Raw genomic sequence first — 16602 nt, forward strand, 5'->3', positions numbered from 1 at the left:
TTTGGTTTCCCCCATTCATATGTTCACCTGTGTCTGGTTAGTGCTTGATTGTCTTGGTTATTTAAGCCCTGTGTTTGGTTTTGCCCCCTGTTGTTGGTTATTTTGGTAAGATTGGTCATGTGTGTAGTTGTCATTATCTCTGTTACTGTTCTTGTTTCATTTATTTGCTTAGTTCGTGTGTTACTTTGCCTTAGTGTTTTCCCCATGTCTCTGTTTTATCTGCCTCCCTTGTGTAGTTTCCCTCATTTAGTAAATCACCTCCTGCATCTGCGTTCTGCCTCTTGCCTCGTCCCCGCACATACGTTACAGTAAGAGAACCCACACACTCTGGTGGACATGCGCTTGACTTAGTACTGACATACAGTGTAGACACAGAGAACTTAGTTATACTACCCCAGTCAGATGACATCTCAGACCATTCCCCAATTTAATTTGAAATACATGAGTCAAGATATAGTAACCTCACTCACTATAATACCAGATGCACGATAATGACAGCCACTGCACCTAGATTTATTGTGAAGCTCCCAGACTTATCGTTTGCAACTAGGTACCCTCAAACCCATTATTGATCAAATAACTGAATGCTTAGAGTCAGTATGCACACTCAATGATGGTTCCCCACTTAAGAATAAAAAAATGAGGAACAAAAAATTAGTACCTTGGTATAATTACATTCACAATTTAAAACAAAACACTCAAAAAATAGAACGGAAATGGCATCACACTAAGCTTGTAGTTTTCCAGCTTGTATGGAAGGAGAGCCTTCTGAAGTATAGAAAAGCACTTATTATGGCAAATCATCTTATCTCTCAGCCCTAACAGAAAATAATCCTAGATTTCTTTTTAGTACTTTTGCACATCTAACTAGGAATAAAACTGACACCAATGCTCAGATTACATCACCACACAGTAGTAATGAGTTCATGAATTTCTTTAATGAGAAAATTAAGCACATTAGACATAACATTAAGAGTATTAACATGACATCGGGCAACAACCACGCCAACAACTCTAGAATCCTTTACACCTATCCAAGAGCCAGAACGTACATCTCTGATCTTGTGCTCAAAATCCTCCACTTGCTTACTAGATTCACTGCCTACACACTTTCTTAAGGAAATTACTTCCTACCTGAAGTAAACCCTCATGCCTGTGTTTTCTTCAGGCTCTATTCTTTTAGCTGTGCTGCCATAGCTATATCTGCCGAAGTCCATCTTTGCACATTATAGTCCCCAAATTTACACACCCTCATACCTGGACATGCCTAATAATCTATTCTCTCTTTCTGCCGAAGTACACCTACCCCTGACATCAGGATGTTACTGAGCCTCAACCTGTCTCAGCTGCCACGGCTCCTCCCACCACCCCTGATGTCCCCTGCTGTAGCCCACCAGACCTCCACCCTAGCCAACTACTTCTCCAGTGGGGAATGGTTTAAGGCAGTGGATTAAAAGATGCATATTTGAACATTCCCATGGCACCAGAATATATAGTTTCATCACTTTGCCTTTTGGGATAAAAAATTTCAGTTCAGGGAATTGTCCTTTGGGCTTTCCTTAGGTCCAAGAATATTTACATGCTGCAAGAAGGCCCTCTCCAAAAAGAATGCAGTCAGAGACACATGTAGATTGCTGGATGATGCTAATTGCTGAACCTCACTGTAAACTGGATGAACAGCCAACTTAAACAGACAATGCAGTCTATAGGAACGGCCCTAAACTCCCAGTCCATGGTAGCCTTGCTGCTCCTGTAATGGGCTAATGTTATTCTGACCTTTACCCACCACCTCAAACTGGGTTTCGGAATTCGATATTTGTCTCTATTATAGCTACAGGGTTTGGTCACAGTTGCAGTGCAGGTCAGCACACTGGAGTTGCTCCTCATCCAATTCTTTCAAATGTTGACAAAAGACCTCCAGTTGGAACTTGTGCACCACAGTCATATGCTAGGTATACATCTCTCCATATCCATTACCATTAATAGGCATTCTTTTGAGGTACAAAATGATCTTAGGTCAATCTAAACCATATAAAACCTCTTCTGTTTTGATGATTTCTTATTTGTCGAGAACACAGTGATTAAACCCCTCAAAATTGGTCTGCAATTTCAGCATCTTGTTCATTTGTTATGCCATATAGATCAAATTTCATTGCTGCCATTGAGTTCTGAGGTGAAATAATCTTGGATTAAGCAGGTTTTTCTTACATGGGACTTCTCCTATTTGGTTAACTTATTTGTCTGGCTCAAAGTTAAAACTCTCAATATTGATCCAGAATTTAATGTGTTTGCAATTTTGAGGTATGAAATGATTTTTGGCCAGCCTAATATAAAGTTTTCCTCACAGTACTGGACCTGTTCTGTATGAGTTACTTCTTATTTGTCTGGCTAGATATGAAAATAGCCTTTTGTAAACCTCCAACATCTTTTTAAAAATCATTAATCAGATTTTAATCTCAATTTATATTCCCAATGCTATAATGGAAATTTAGTTTATTCTTAACTATTATTATGATCACATCTTGATCACATTAATAGTTATATTTCTGTAAAAAAAAAAAAAGTGCACAGAAAATATGCGACATAGAAACTCTGTTGGACTAATTTACCATGATTTGCTGAACAACAACCTATGAGAAGGCAATAAATAAATAAATAGAATCACTTCACCTGTGACTCAGTCCCCTGGTTATAAAATATAGCATGCATAGGTTCCAAATTGCGTAACACACATAGCCGGCATCTTGTGTGCGCATGCGCAATAGAGACTGTAGGTTACATTTTAGTGCACGGCCACTCTTTACTAATGGGCAAACACAACATGCCGCATAACATAATACATCCTTATACATTAAGTAGTTATCTATAATCAGAAAATATGTGTCTTAATCTCTGCATAAACTAGCATAGTGGCTAGCAAAGTAGCCGACGTTAGCAAGCTGAGATAGCTAAATGAATTTACATGAAGCATTCACGTTTGATCGTATTAGCTGTCCGGCACCTCATCACCCCTTTAAATAACATATTATTTCCCCAAAAAAGTATTAGATGATTATTAGATAGTTTAAAAATGAAAGTTTGTCGTCTGACCCGTTCGCACGGGAAGGGGCGAGGTTAAACGTTGTACTGCAACCAGTCACTAGAGAGCATTAGTATGAAAAAGTATGAAGATAATGACATATAACATTTTGAGTAAGGAGAAAAAAAATACTATACATGACATTTTAATGTATGTAATTAGTTAAATACAGCTAGGTCAACGAAAAATAAATAAATAACCACCCTTTACGCTTCTCTGGTCAATCTACATTGAACGACTGACCTAAAGCAAGAAGCTAACGCTCGTCTTTTTCACTCTCCCGCTATATATTGTTTGCTTTCATTGTAAATGTTAGAATGTATTTGAAAATGGCAAAGTGCCCTTTTCTACACATGATCGCGAAAGCACAGTCTCGGTGGCCATGTTAAAATTATATACTAAGCAACCTAGCCATAACTAGGTAGGTAGGTTAGTTAGCTAGCTAGCTAGCTAACATATGAGAATTGAATTAGCAATTGAAGGCCTTTTGTGCCACACGACGTTGGGGCCTCAACTATAAATGACAAGAAAAGGATCAAATTGTCCAGCAGGGAGGCGGGGCCTTTCTTTCTTACTAGGGCGTTCTTGAGGGTGTTGCGTATCAAGAGAGCCTGCTTCACAGAGACATATTAAATACGTCTGCGGCTCGTTTTATGAACGAATTGGCGTGGTGGAACAGTTGGTAAGATACTAGTAATACTTATCATACGTTTATTATTACAATTTAAACACGAAGCTGTGTTTGTAAACACCAGGGTAATCGGACCGATGGCATGCGTTGGAGGCCTCCTTCTTAGCTAAGCCTTGCAGCGCAGCCTCCTCGAGTTTGAATGCGGCAGATCGGTAGTACGCGGAGTCCGTATGATACTGAAAATTAACGCCAGGGACGCGGCCTAGTGCTGCAAGTAGCCTGCTAAACGGTCGGAGATAAAGGTCAGCTAACTATGTGTTCATAAACACGGCGTCCGTAGTTATGGCTGTTGAACTAAGGTAGCTTGGTAGCTCGGCCAGCAACATTTAAAACTTAAGATGAAGAACGAGGCGAGTCGGTGCGGTTAGCCAGCCAGCGTTAGCTGACTAGTTCTGATTTTCACGAACCCAGTTTGTAAAAGCAGTGACGTGACTCGTGAGGGTACATTTAAGCCATAATATACTAATTGTGTTTTTAAGAGAGATGGTGGATAATTCACCGGCTAATTCTAACATTTATGCGCTTGTAAAATCTAATGCTGAGCTAGCTCTAACCGTGTATTAAGGTAAGCACTCGAAAGGTCGAGTTAATGGACATGCGATGAAAGGGTAAATGTAGTTTACGTTTCTAATGACTGACAGAGCTAACCTAGCCAGCTAAATGGATATCATACGCGCGATTTATCAGTCCAAATATAATCTTGGTTTGTAACAGAGGTTGAACAGTTTGTTTGTTTATTTATTTATTTATTTATTTATTTTTTGTTTCCCCCCACAAGAAAAAAAGCTTAAACATTGTCAGCCCTGATCGAAGTTCTGTATCTGTGTATGTATGCGTATTATTATTATTATTATTATTATTATTATTATTATTATTTTAAATTATTATTATTATTATTATTTTTTGTGTGTGTGTGTGTGTGTGTGTGTGTGTGTGTGTGTGTGTGTGAGAGAGGGGGGGGGGGGTATGTAGATTAACCAACTATGTAGAATAACCAACTGAGTGAGACTGTGTGTCTAGGGAGTTAGTTTTATATTTCCAAACTAATAAAATGTCAGGATACCTTAGCTCATACCTGACATGTTCCCTGAAAATGTGAAATTTATGCAGATAGCAGTAAATATCCATCTTCATGGAGATAACAACAGATTTTATAATGGAAAGTCAAAGTGAGGTTTTAAAAATACACGCTGAAAATATCCCAGTCTTAATGGCTGATGGCTGTTATGTTCTTTCCACAGGTAATATCGGAAGGCGGCTCATCTTTTATTTATTTTCATTTAGTTTATTTAATTCACTTTACTTTAAACCCAATACCTACCTTTGCCTTCCCTACCTCCCCTTTTTCAATCAGCGTGTATTTTTATTGCCTTATTTTGTTTTTGGTATCTTCAGAGTCGGGATCTGTGACGGCTCTTCATGGCAGTCAGAAGGGGACACATTAGATACTTAAAAGTGAGTAGAATTTGTACCTTTTAGGGAAACAATTTGGTTCATTATTACAATATTTCAGATTTGACTGTAACCAGTCATTAGGCCACAAGAGCTTCTTGGTCTACCGTTAGTTGTAGTCATGATCCAGTAGTCAGAAAGTAGTAGTCCAAGGTATAGTTGTACTGGATTTCAAGATGAAGAGTATCTTCCATATCGTGGTGTTGGAACAGCATTACATATGCTTTGTTTTGACTTAGCATTTAGAAGCAATCACATTTTGACCAGTTTAAAGTTTTTCATAGCGCATGACCTGAGGTATTCTCAGATGTCTCCTTTCTGTGCCTCCCAGTGTGTAACAATAGGACTGGATGGCATAATTCCAGCATGTAATACTAGGAAAGCCTGTGATTAATTCACATTTGTTTCAGTGCTGAAAGTTGACTGCTTACCCTTTTGCATTACACAATAAGACCTCTCTTCTAACATGAATTGAACACTAGAGTGCTCATGTTGACCGTGGAGATCAGTGCTTAATCTCGGACATGAGAGGCTGTTCATGCAGTACTCATTATTACATGCCATTACATTATTACTTTACATTCGTGGGCTGAAGCTACCTTGTTTTTGCTGTGTATCCCTAAAAGATGGTCAAAGTACATGAAGGAGAATTAAAAAAAAAAATCTTTAAGTGTTTTTGTAGTTAATTGTTAGTGACCTATAATTAAATGTGGTCTTTTCTATTGTAGATGTATACATTATCAATTTGCCATAGATTAGTGCTTGTACAAAGATTTAAAAGCCGTTAAAGAAAAATCAAGTGGCAAAGATGCATGGCAAAGTAGCGCCACGATAATTTGCTTAATATCGTCACTAATTTAAACTATTTCCATATTTTATTCAGTTTATTGACCCATGGTTAGTGGTTATGACCATGTGGAGAGTGATGCCCCCCACTAGGCCCTCGAACACTGTAAAACTCTACTTTTTGTATGCTGTTATTTGAGCTGCCATGTCCGGGAGTATTTCCTCTAGCTGCATGCTTATATGCACCAACTGCTCACATGCCAGCTTGGTTTTAAATTGCATTGAAGTCCACGATGTTTGAAGCAATGTAGAAATGACTGGTCTCCAAATTTGTTCTTAAAAATAGCCAATCGATATTTGAATTTTCCCTTTCTCAGGTGACGTGAATAACATTGAGTATCTCTTTACAATGGCACCAGTCAGTGGGTGGAATGTATCAGGTTGCAAATGGTTAGTTCTCAAAGTTGTGTTGGAAGTAGGAAAAATAGATGTATATGTATAAGCATCTGAGTGACTGACAAGGACTAAATTGTGTAGGCTAAACATCTTGCTTGGAGCATCTCCAAAATGGCAGATCTTGTGCAGTATTGTTGATATGCAGTAGTTCCTGGTATACAACCTGTGAACCAATGACAGGCTCCTAGGCACCTGAGACTTGATGTATGTGGGGAGCAGAGTGTAGCCTGGTTGGTCTGATTCCACATAAAGGCTACTGTAGAACAAATTCCTAAAAAAAAAAGTTCAAGGTAGCTATGATGGAAAGGCGTCAGAACACAGTGCATCACAGCTTGCAGGATACGGTGCTACATAGCCACAGAGTGCCCATGCTGAGCCCTGTCCACTGCTGAAAGTGCCTACAATGGACATGTGAGCATTAGACCTGGTCTGATGAATCACGTGGGTTTTTTTGTTTTTGTTTTGTTTTGTTTTGTTTGTTTTTTTTCCTCCCCTGTGGATGGCTGGGTGTGTGAGCTTGTGTGTTGCTTACCTGGAGAACAGATGATGCACTGAGGCAGTGTGATGCTCTGGACAAGGATCTTCTTTGTAACCTTGACTCCTGACATTCAAGTGTGTGTTAGTTTTGACACACATTCCTAAACATTTGATACCTAAGTACACCCCTTCATGGCATCAGTATTCTCTAATGTCAGCAGCCTGAGCCAGTAGGGTACTGTGCCCTGCCAAATTGTTCAAAAATGGTTTGAAGGTGTTGAATTGGCCTCCAAATTACAAAACCCATGGAGGCCCCACTTCGCAAGTTGCAAGACTTGACGGATCTGCTAACGTCTCTGTGCCATATACTATAGAACACCTTCAGGATTTTTGTGGAGTCCATGCCTTGATGTGTCGAAGTGTTTTTGGTGGTGTGAGGGCCTACATTGTTAGGCAGGTGGTTTTATAATGCCTCTGTGGGTGTGTGTGTGCACATGAAGCATTTTAGAAAGTGTACATAATCAGAAAAGAATTCAGTTATGGTCATTTATAGCCATGAACCAGTACAAGGTTACAAAAAATGTTCCTTGGGCTGGTTCAAAATTAACTTTTTCTTTGTTGAAGCACGTCCTTGTATGTGACTGGAATTTTGAAAATATTGTGAAAATCGATCTGCTAACTTCTTGTATAAAAAGGATGTCCTTGCATGTTGCTTCCATAGTTGTCGGTTAGAAAAGCAAGAGTTTTTATACATTGTTTTGATGGCAAAAAATTAAGTTAAATTTAAATGAGGCAGAAGTTTCATTGTCTACTAGTAATTCGGTGGTAAATTTTGGAGGTGGGAAAAGGTTGTATTTTAAACATAACAGATATTCAAATCTTGAAAATATCAGATGCTGGAACTAGTTCATATATTTTTCTTTGGCAGCACAGGTGAACTTCTTGTTGCTTATTGACTTTTCAGTAAAAATGTATTCATCCCCACGAAAATGGAAGTTATGTGGCAGGACTACTGGAGGGTGGGGACTGTTTATTCTTTACTCATGTAATACTAAGATGAAGCATTATGTCAGTAAACAAGTTTAGGTGAATTACAAAGACCTACTGTTCTGGCCTTTGATTAATTCGAAAACAACCCTTATCAGGTAAAAACAAAAAATAAAAATTGAATACACCAGTGTCCAATGGCGGCCAATTCATGTTCATATTCACTGACTTTGGTTTAATTTGTTCAGAAGCAGTTTCTTAAGTCCACTTTCTTTTTAAACTTTGCCTGACAGGAGGTCTATGACATGTCGAACGGTTACGAAGATCACATGGCGGATGAGCCAAAAGATTCCAAAACGAACCTCATTGTTAATTACTTGCCTCAAAATATGAGCCAGGACGAACTGCGTAGTCTCTTCAGCAGCATTGGGGAAGTGGAATCTGCTAAACTTATTCGCGACAAAGTTGCTGGTATGTATCTGGTATAATCAAATGGTGAAGAACGAATGGAAATGAACTCGAACTCAAACAGCCCAATTGGCCTTTCTTCATTCTTGAAGAATTAGGATTAGAGTGTTTAATCTTTGTGTTTTAGGGGAAAGTATCTGTAACTATATTTAAGATGGATTTTGCTGATTGGGTGTAATAAATTCCCAGTGAGAGTTCTCCACTCAGACCTTTTTAGTCTGGGACTAGGCCTCTTATGCTTCCAGAAAAACCTGTGTAACACTGCAGTTAGTTCTGTGAATAAGGAAAGGCTAAGGGAGAAACTTTTTTTTCTTTTGCTTTCCCTCAAATTGATGACCTCTTTATCAAAATGTGAGATGCATAAATAAATTGTTAGATTGCTTTTGTTTCACTTGCGTGAATTCTAGCTATATAATGATTTTTATTTTTTCCCAGGATGCCCTCTTCCCACGCCCCCTTAATGTAGCCAGTTTGTTCTAGGCTAGAATTAATTTTCACCCATGTTTGTTTAACCTTTTGACATTCAAATGTTTTATTTGTTTTGTTTTTGTATTTTTATTTATTTATTTTATTTGTATTTGGAACGTTGCTACGTTTTTTTGTTTTATTTTATTGTTTTCCTTTTTTTTTTTTTCTAGGCCACAGTTTAGGGTACGGATTTGTTAACTATCTTAACCCTAGTGATGCAGAAAGAGCAATCAGTACTCTCAATGGCCTGAGGCTACAGTCTAAAACTATCAAGGTAACGTGACTGAAGGTGTTCCTGTGTACAGTATAATTTGTTTCTGTTGATGGATGAATCAAGGTAGTAAAGTTATGTATGCTCTGAGAAGTGCTGTAAAATGGAATATATAGTTTATATGTTGTGGCCTTTTAAGGATATTTTGCTTCTAGTTATTTTACTTTTGGTTAAACTAGGACTTGGGGTGATATTCACCCCTCCCCCCCACCAAACCACCTATTTTTAAATAAGATGGAAGTTTTGGTTTTCCCATGGTTCCCCTGGTTATTGGCTAAAACCTGAGGGCCAGAGTAGTAGTATATTTTATTTCGTTGATGCCAAAAACAGATTTAATTTTAACTTTGTCCTCCTTGATTTATTAGCAATTAATTTGATTTGTGCATTTTTGTAATGACTTATTTTACAATTTTTAGTGTATAGCAAGCCTTGATGTTCTCTATAATGAGATCATTGTTAGTGCATCAATAAATAGACCAGATATAGATTGCAAGTTTTCCAAATTTCACTACCTTTTTATTTTCTAAGCTTTTATCTCAATTCCATTTAACTGTTCTAAAAGATTGTACTTGTCCTGTCATTTTTTCCTTTCAGGTTTCCTATGCCAGGCCCAGCTCAGACTCCATCAAGGATGCTAACCTCTACATTAGTGGACTTCCTAAGACCATAACGCAGAAGGATGTGGAAGATATGTTTGCACGTTATGGCCGAATCATCAACTCGCGAGTGCTTGTTGATCAGGCTTCAGGTGACTGGAATAGCAAGTTTTCTTCCTTTTATACTGTATATGGCGTGGCTTATTTTTTGTGATTTGCAATGGTTTAATGCAAGTTCTCATCCTCTCAGGGCTGTCTCGGGGTGTCGCCTTCATTCGCTTTGACAAGCGGGCAGAAGCCGAGGATGCCATCAAGGACCTGAATGGGCACAAGCCTCCAGGAGCAGCAGAGCCCATCACTGTTAAATTTGCAGCCAACCCTAATCAAGCTAGGAGCACTCAGATCATCTCCCAGATTTACCACGCCCAGTCACGCCGCTTCGGGGGCCCCGTCCACCACCAGGCTCAGAGGTTCAGGTAGAGAATGCATGAGGGGGAGGGCTTCACTTTCCAGTATTACAAGCTTTGGTGTGCTGCTTTGCTGTGTCATTTTAGCTGGGTCTTTTGCTAAGTGTACTTTAAAATTTTTATTTTAACATTTCTTTGCTGTGTGCATTTTTCTATACTTGAAAGTGTTCTGCTTTAAGGTTGTGGAGGTATATATTTTTGTTCTGCTGAAAATATCTGGGCCCATGAACAAATGCTCAAGCTTGGCTTGATCATCTGTTTTTAACTGGTCAATACTGCCTTCTCTAGGTTCTCACCCATGGGAGTGGATCACATGAGCGGCATCTCTGGAGTGAACGTACCTGGCAATTCCACATCAGGCTGGTGCATCTTCATCTACAATCTGAGCCAGGATGCAGATGAGGGCATCCTGTGGCAGATGTTCGGGCCCTTTGGAGCTGTAACCAACGTCAAAGTCATCCGTGACTTCAATACAAACAAATGCAAAGGGTTTGGGTTCGTCACAATGACAAACTACGAGGAGGCAGCCATGGCTATAGCCAGTCTCAATGGCTACCGCCTTGGGGACAAAATCTTGCAGGTTTCATTTAAAACAAGTAAGACGCACAAGTAGAGAACAGCTTAGTACACAATCGACAGGGCAAGATCCTGAGTTTTGTACAATAACAAGTTGGTGCAGTTTGAAGAAAACTATTTTTTTTTTTTTTTTTTTAGTATAATCCACTTAAAGCAATGGCTCACTTTCAACAGTTTCACTAGCATTCTATTGGATGGGTCTTTTTATTGCAAACTTTGGGATGCTGCAAATGCTTAAGATATTTTTGGGATCTCAAAATATTAACCAATTGTACGTCTGAGGAGGCAGTTGTTAATGTGAGCTTCTGTCTCTGTGTGCCATATGCATGGTAAGACAGTTCACTTGCAGGGCACTGGCTTTAACACTCAATTTTGTTTTCTCACATCTGATGGCTTTTACACAGTATTACAATATCTAAGATGCCTTAGACCTCCCCCCTCCCCCCCATTAGATGCTTCTCGTTTAAATGCTGCAGTGCTCTGTGGTTGCGTAGGACTGGACTGCAGTTCCGTAACTCCTTCCCATGGGCTTGCTTCTCTGTGCTGGGGGCTACACTTTGAAATGGTGGTCTTTGGAACCTGGAGCCTTGGGCTCTACCTAATTTGGCAAAGGAACCAATGTGTTTTTCAGAAGTCTGTGTTCAGTGAGGGGAATGTCTTTATATTGTGTAATTGGTTTGAAAGGGACCCTCTGAAAAGACCAAGAAGGACCAAAGAAATGGAGAGTTCGATTCCCCTGAGAGGAGCAGGCCATGTGAGTCAGCATCAGCCTCCTTGTTATATTGCTCACACCCCAATCCCCTAAAAATGTATTCTAAACTTTTTTTTTTTTTTTATATATTTTCAGCATGTCATCGTTAGTGAGCTTTTGTAAGTTTGTTTTTCTTTAGGAGAAAACATTTTACTTTTTTTTTTTTTTTTTTTTTTTTTTAGTTTTTTCCTCTCCGTAGTGTAGGGTGGTTAGTTAAGTGGCTGTTGTATTTATCAGTACTAATCCATATGCTTCCAAAGGTTGCCTTGTGACGTTTTTTTTTTAATGTTTTTCTTCCCTTTTTGCTTTTGTTTCAATTGTTTGACTTGGCATTTAAGATCATTAAATTTTATTTTGTTTTGCTGAAATTTTTGTTTTGTTTCATTTTTTTCTCAAGGGGTTTCTTTTATGATTTGTTTGAATTGGTTTCTGCCACTTTGGAGTTTTACAGCCTCAGTGTTCATGCTGACCATTTTGTTAGTCTAAATAACACTTAGAGAACATTTTGAAAGCTTATTTCATCCGCTATTGTCAGGGTCATGTGTCTAGACATCTCTGAATAACGGATATTAATTAACTCTTTGATTCCTGTACTGAGTTGAGTTTTAGGACCAAAAGTTTTTATTTTATTTTATTTTTTTAAAGCAGTTATTTTGTGATTCTCCCTAGATGTGCATTATTCCCGATGCATAGGCTGTGGATGAGGAATGACCATTTTGGATGGCTCCTGCTCAAAATTAATCTGTGGAAGCTCATAAGGGCTTTTTCTCATAACAGCATCATGAGTTCAGAAAAATGCAAGTAACACTTGTAATCAGATACATGGCAAAAAAAGTAACCCCTGTAGACATTTAATGACATTCACATTATAAGATACACGAATTACATATGTACCTTTTTATAATCATATCTAGAATATTACTGAGCACAATGGTACTTCATCTATTGAGTGTGTGTGTGTGTGTGTGTGTGTGTGCGCATTGGAGTTCATGGTTTCATCGCTGGAATTATTGAATGCACTCAACACACTTAACTTTTATTTGCTCTTTGTGTAATCTTTGTCAGCATAAGAACCAGATTCTCCTTTTGACTATGGTTTATATGAAAGGCCTTGTGGGCAAGCTCCTCCTGCTGGTTAGCAGTAATAGTAACGGGTAAGAAAATACATTTTCATGTGGAGTGTGATGTGCTCACTGCATGGACTTCTTAGCTTTTGTTCCAGTGCGGTGCTAAGAAAAAAAAAATCCAACTGGGATTCTTGTAATCCACGTTTAACTGCTACTGGCTTGAAATTTCAAAGTCAGTTTTACTACAGTGACTAAAGATGTAAGCCTTAATTTATGTAGAAAAGATGAGTGAACTGTTGGGAGAGCAAGACTATATTTATTTCCTCATGGTTGGGGTGTTAAGTTTTTTTAATATCAATTTAAGGACTTTGCAATTTACAGTGAAAGAATTGTGTAAAGAACGACTGTAACAGTTGTTTTTGAAATAAAATACCAGGCAAATATTGTAAGTTGTCTTTTGGTGGTTGAGGTATAACTGCTAGAAATATGGGCCTTAAATTCAATATCAAATTTATTAAATTTCTCTCTTCTGCATATAATTTGCCAGGTTAAGAGTACCTGTAGGCTCTGGTTCTCACTGAACTTGAGCATTATATTAACATTTTGCTTCACCCCAAACAAATATCTAGGTTGCTCATGGGAACCAACAATAGAAACCATTGCAGTAACTGTCAGTTTTTATTTAAATAGTCATTAGTTGGTACAAGATTGTTTGTTTTAAATGTATTTTTAAATCTAGGAACTGTCCTTGTAATTCGGGTGACTAAATGCGCTAGATACCCTTGTTTTTGTAATACATATGGAAAGCCAAGGTGATCAAAATTCACGTTAAGCAGAAACACAGAAAAAAACGGCACTTTGAACGTTTTTACGCCGCAAAACATGGCATTATTTTTCACTACGCCGTAAAATACGTCTCAGAAATGCAATATTAACCACCGTTTGTCAGTTGGGGGGGGGAAACCTAAAAAGAACAGCTTTAAGTGTTCCAAAAAGGCATTTTTACGAAGTTAAAGTTCTGCTTTATAGTAAGATAATGAGCTCCTCCTACTGGTTTATAGTCAGCTAATGAGCTCCTGCTGGTTTTGACAGCCAATAAACTTGAACTTTCTTCACCCAAGCCCAGTTCTCTACAGCTCTTAATCGACTGATAAACCAGTGCTCAAATTTGTTTATTTTTGGGATTCACATGTGTTAATTCGTGCAACAATTTATTTATCCTATTTATTCATTAGCTTATTAACTTCATTTTTCCTCGTAGATAGACACAGAATGACACCACTCGACAATCCAGGCTCCGATGTAATTCAATCAAAATTAACGAGGTAAGGGCAATTTTAAACGAGTTAATCGTCGAGTTTGTTAAACTGGTAAAATACTAACCAGAGCCATCTAGCTAACTGGTAATTGGCTGCAAAACAAAGCTCACCCAAAGATGGCTGTAGTTGGCCAGTCATGAGTTGTTTTTAGTGCTAGACTGGAAGCAAGTTTATCTTCTTGCAGGAACAAATGTACGTTTGTGTCGAAGAGGATGGTTGATAGTGTCGTTATAGCAACTGCTGACTTCAGACTTTTGTTATGATTAAAACTGAATGAAAGGGAAAGGGGTTATCGCAACAAACTCCAGAGGGATGCCAAACAGTGAATATGGATAACGGCGCTCTTGGGCTTGGAGTATACTTGTTTTGTACACTTGTGTCCTTTCTCCAAGTCTCGTACTAGGCAGTCGGAACCCCCCCCCCCCCCCCAGCCTCTCTCTCAACGTTTCAAGAAATGCCTGGTCACAAAGCATCTGAGTTTATTTGGTTATTTATTCAAATTTTAGCAGTGTCTGTCTTCAAATGGGAGCTACTGAGTATTTTCATCTTAGAAGATGGCTAGTAAGAAATAACTTTGTTCTTTAAAAACTATACAGATTTTAAGATGAAAAAAATGTTAATTGTAATTATCTATATGACGGATCATCTAAAATTAAATTATTGCTACCAACCTTGTGATGTTTGTTCAGAGAATCTATATACAATGTCCTTTCCACATTCATTTTAGTCTATTTGGCTTGTCTGTTCTTTTTCTGAGATAAAACATTACACTGGATTTTTAAAGAATTTTTGTTTGATGTGCCCTCATTTGTTTTTCTGTTTCTCCCATTCTGTATGCTGTTCACGTGCGTGTTCTTGGTTAGTCCCTACCATGGTGGAGTCACCTGCATGTCAGACACACCTGCTGTGCTTGAAAACAAAGGCCTCTCCTGTATGATCACTCGCCCTGCTGAAGAGACTGAAAGACTGGGCTGGAGATTTTAGTAATTAGACCATCTGCAGCAGCAGTAGCTTTATTCTGTCTGGTTTGGTGACTGTCCTCTGTGCACTCCAACTACAGCAGTTTCACCTTCTGACATAGCCGTGATGGACTTCATTCTCGTTGTCACTCTTTTTTTAGGTGACCTCACATTACTCAATGCTTACACATTACTCATTAGTCTCTTCTGATTAATCTTAAGATTTTTGTTTAATAACTAAGCTATCTATCTTTCCTATGTTATTAATTACTGTATGCTCCCATCTTTTCTTAAATTGGCTCCTAACTCCCATTGCTTTTTTTTTGTGTGTGTGTGTGTGTGTGTGTGTGTGTGTGTGTTTGTGATATCTGGTGTCCAACAGAGGATGGGATACAGTATGGAAGTATGTCAGTACTACTAGCATTAATTAGCAAGATTACTTGGCCCATTGAAAGAGATTGTAGCCTAATGCTAATGCTATTCACATTAACACTACTTCATAGCTAGTTCGGAAAAGTTGTTCAGTGAGTTGCAGTAAGTTTTAATAAACTAACATTGAAATAACCACACGTGGCTAACCCTTATAGAACTAACTACCATGTGCCAAGTTATTATGCAACAGTTCACTTGTATCTGTTTCCCTTCACTGTCAAAATACAACCTAGATACATTTAAGCCTTCCAGGGCATTTAACAGTCATGATGCCTCAGGAAAACGCAAACTCACAACAAACTCCTGGTCTTACAGGACACTTAGCAGTCATGATGGCTGAGGATGACTCGTAAACTCTCAGCAGACTGTAATCACTGAGCATACAACATATTTATCATACTGCCATCTAGTAGAATATATTGAAGCATTCAACTACTGAATAAGTTGCTTTTCATTTTCAAATTTCTATTGTTATTAAATCACTTAATGTTACAGCTCAGTCTGCTGTTACTACTGGTTAATACTACACCACTTCAGTTTGGTTTATTCTTCTGTCTTTGCTCTGTGTAGTGGTACTCCTTATTCTTCCTTGCAACTACCACATGTTGAACCACATGAGTCTCTTGGGGAAAAAATGTTTTTTTTAGAATGTTTACTTGAAAGCATTTAAATTGTTAAGTGTAACTATATTGCTTCCAACGAAATAATGATTCACTAAACTCGACAAGTTACGATCAGAATTACTATTAAGCAGTGATGTCACATTTGATAGAATAGTTTATTTTTGGGACTCCTATCACCTAAACATTCCAGATTTTGCACTGCAGATTATTATAAATTAAATATAAATGCATAATATAAATTCAGGATAATAAAAATGTAATTTCCATAATCAACCCAATAGTTTTTAATTGGCTATTACACTTTACGATATTAATGTTAACTTCAGTCCTGTGTTGACATACACATCACACAGTACACTGGCAAAAAAGGAATGATTCACTTTAGATGGGTTTAACATTCTGGACTAGGAAATATACCCTTTCCTTATTTTATTTCTTAGATACAAAATAAATTTCTCTCTCATGCACCTTCTCTCTCTCTCAGTCACAGCACTGAACTGCCAGTATCATGTGTAATGTCCATATCATTTTTATATGACAAATAAGAATTAATTATCTTAACGGCTGGATGCTAGGCATATGTGTGTGTATATTTTTCAAAGCACTGTGGAAAGATAATTTCTTTCTTTACCTGCATTTTGTACATGATTGACAAGTAACTCATGTTGTCGATTGGC

The 16602-nt window shown here is 38.1% G+C and overlaps 1 protein-coding gene across 7 annotated transcripts; it reads left to right on the forward strand.

The window, feature by feature from the left end:
- Positions 1–3485: 3485 nt before the first annotated feature.
- Positions 3486–15801, forward strand: elavl1a (ELAV like RNA binding protein 1a). 7 transcript variants are annotated; one of them, XM_027013817.2, is made up of 9 exons: positions 3486–3761; positions 4549–4595; positions 5012–5225; positions 8222–8399; positions 9035–9138; positions 9730–9883; positions 9982–10207; positions 10487–13917; positions 14775–15801. In XM_027013817.2, exons 3-8 carry the CDS (start codon positions 5190–5192, stop codon positions 10809–10811), a joined length of 1023 nt encoding a protein of 340 aa, XP_026869618.1. In that variant the 5' UTR covers positions 3486–3761; positions 4549–4595; positions 5012–5189; the 3' UTR covers positions 10812–13917; positions 14775–15801. The 7 variants fall into 7 exon arrangements, with proteins under 7 accessions (XP_026869618.1, XP_026869626.1, XP_035375582.1 ...); XM_027013825.2 differs by having other exon boundaries at positions 5166–5225; XM_035519689.1 differs by lacking the exon at positions 4549–4595 and having other exon boundaries at positions 5166–5225; positions 14775–15031; positions 15253–15801.
- The last annotated feature ends 801 nt before the right edge of the window (positions 15802–16602 follow it).

This window comes from Electrophorus electricus, chromosome 19 (assembly GCF_013358815.1).
Source record: "Electrophorus electricus isolate fEleEle1 chromosome 19, fEleEle1.pri, whole genome shotgun sequence".
NCBI lineage: Eukaryota > Metazoa > Chordata > Actinopteri > Gymnotiformes > Gymnotidae > Electrophorus > Electrophorus electricus.

Coding starts and splice junctions, on each gene's coding strand:
- elavl1a (XM_027013817.2), top strand. CDS start 5,190: ATGGCAGTCAGAAGGGGACACATTAGATACTTAAAA. Junction 9,884..9,981: donor GCTTGTTGATCAGGCTTCAG/GTGACTGGAATA, acceptor TCATCCTCTCAG/GGCTGTCTCGGGGTGTCGCC. Junction 10,208..10,486: donor CACCAGGCTCAGAGGTTCAG/GTAGAGAATGCA, acceptor TGCCTTCTCTAG/GTTCTCACCCATGGGAGTGG.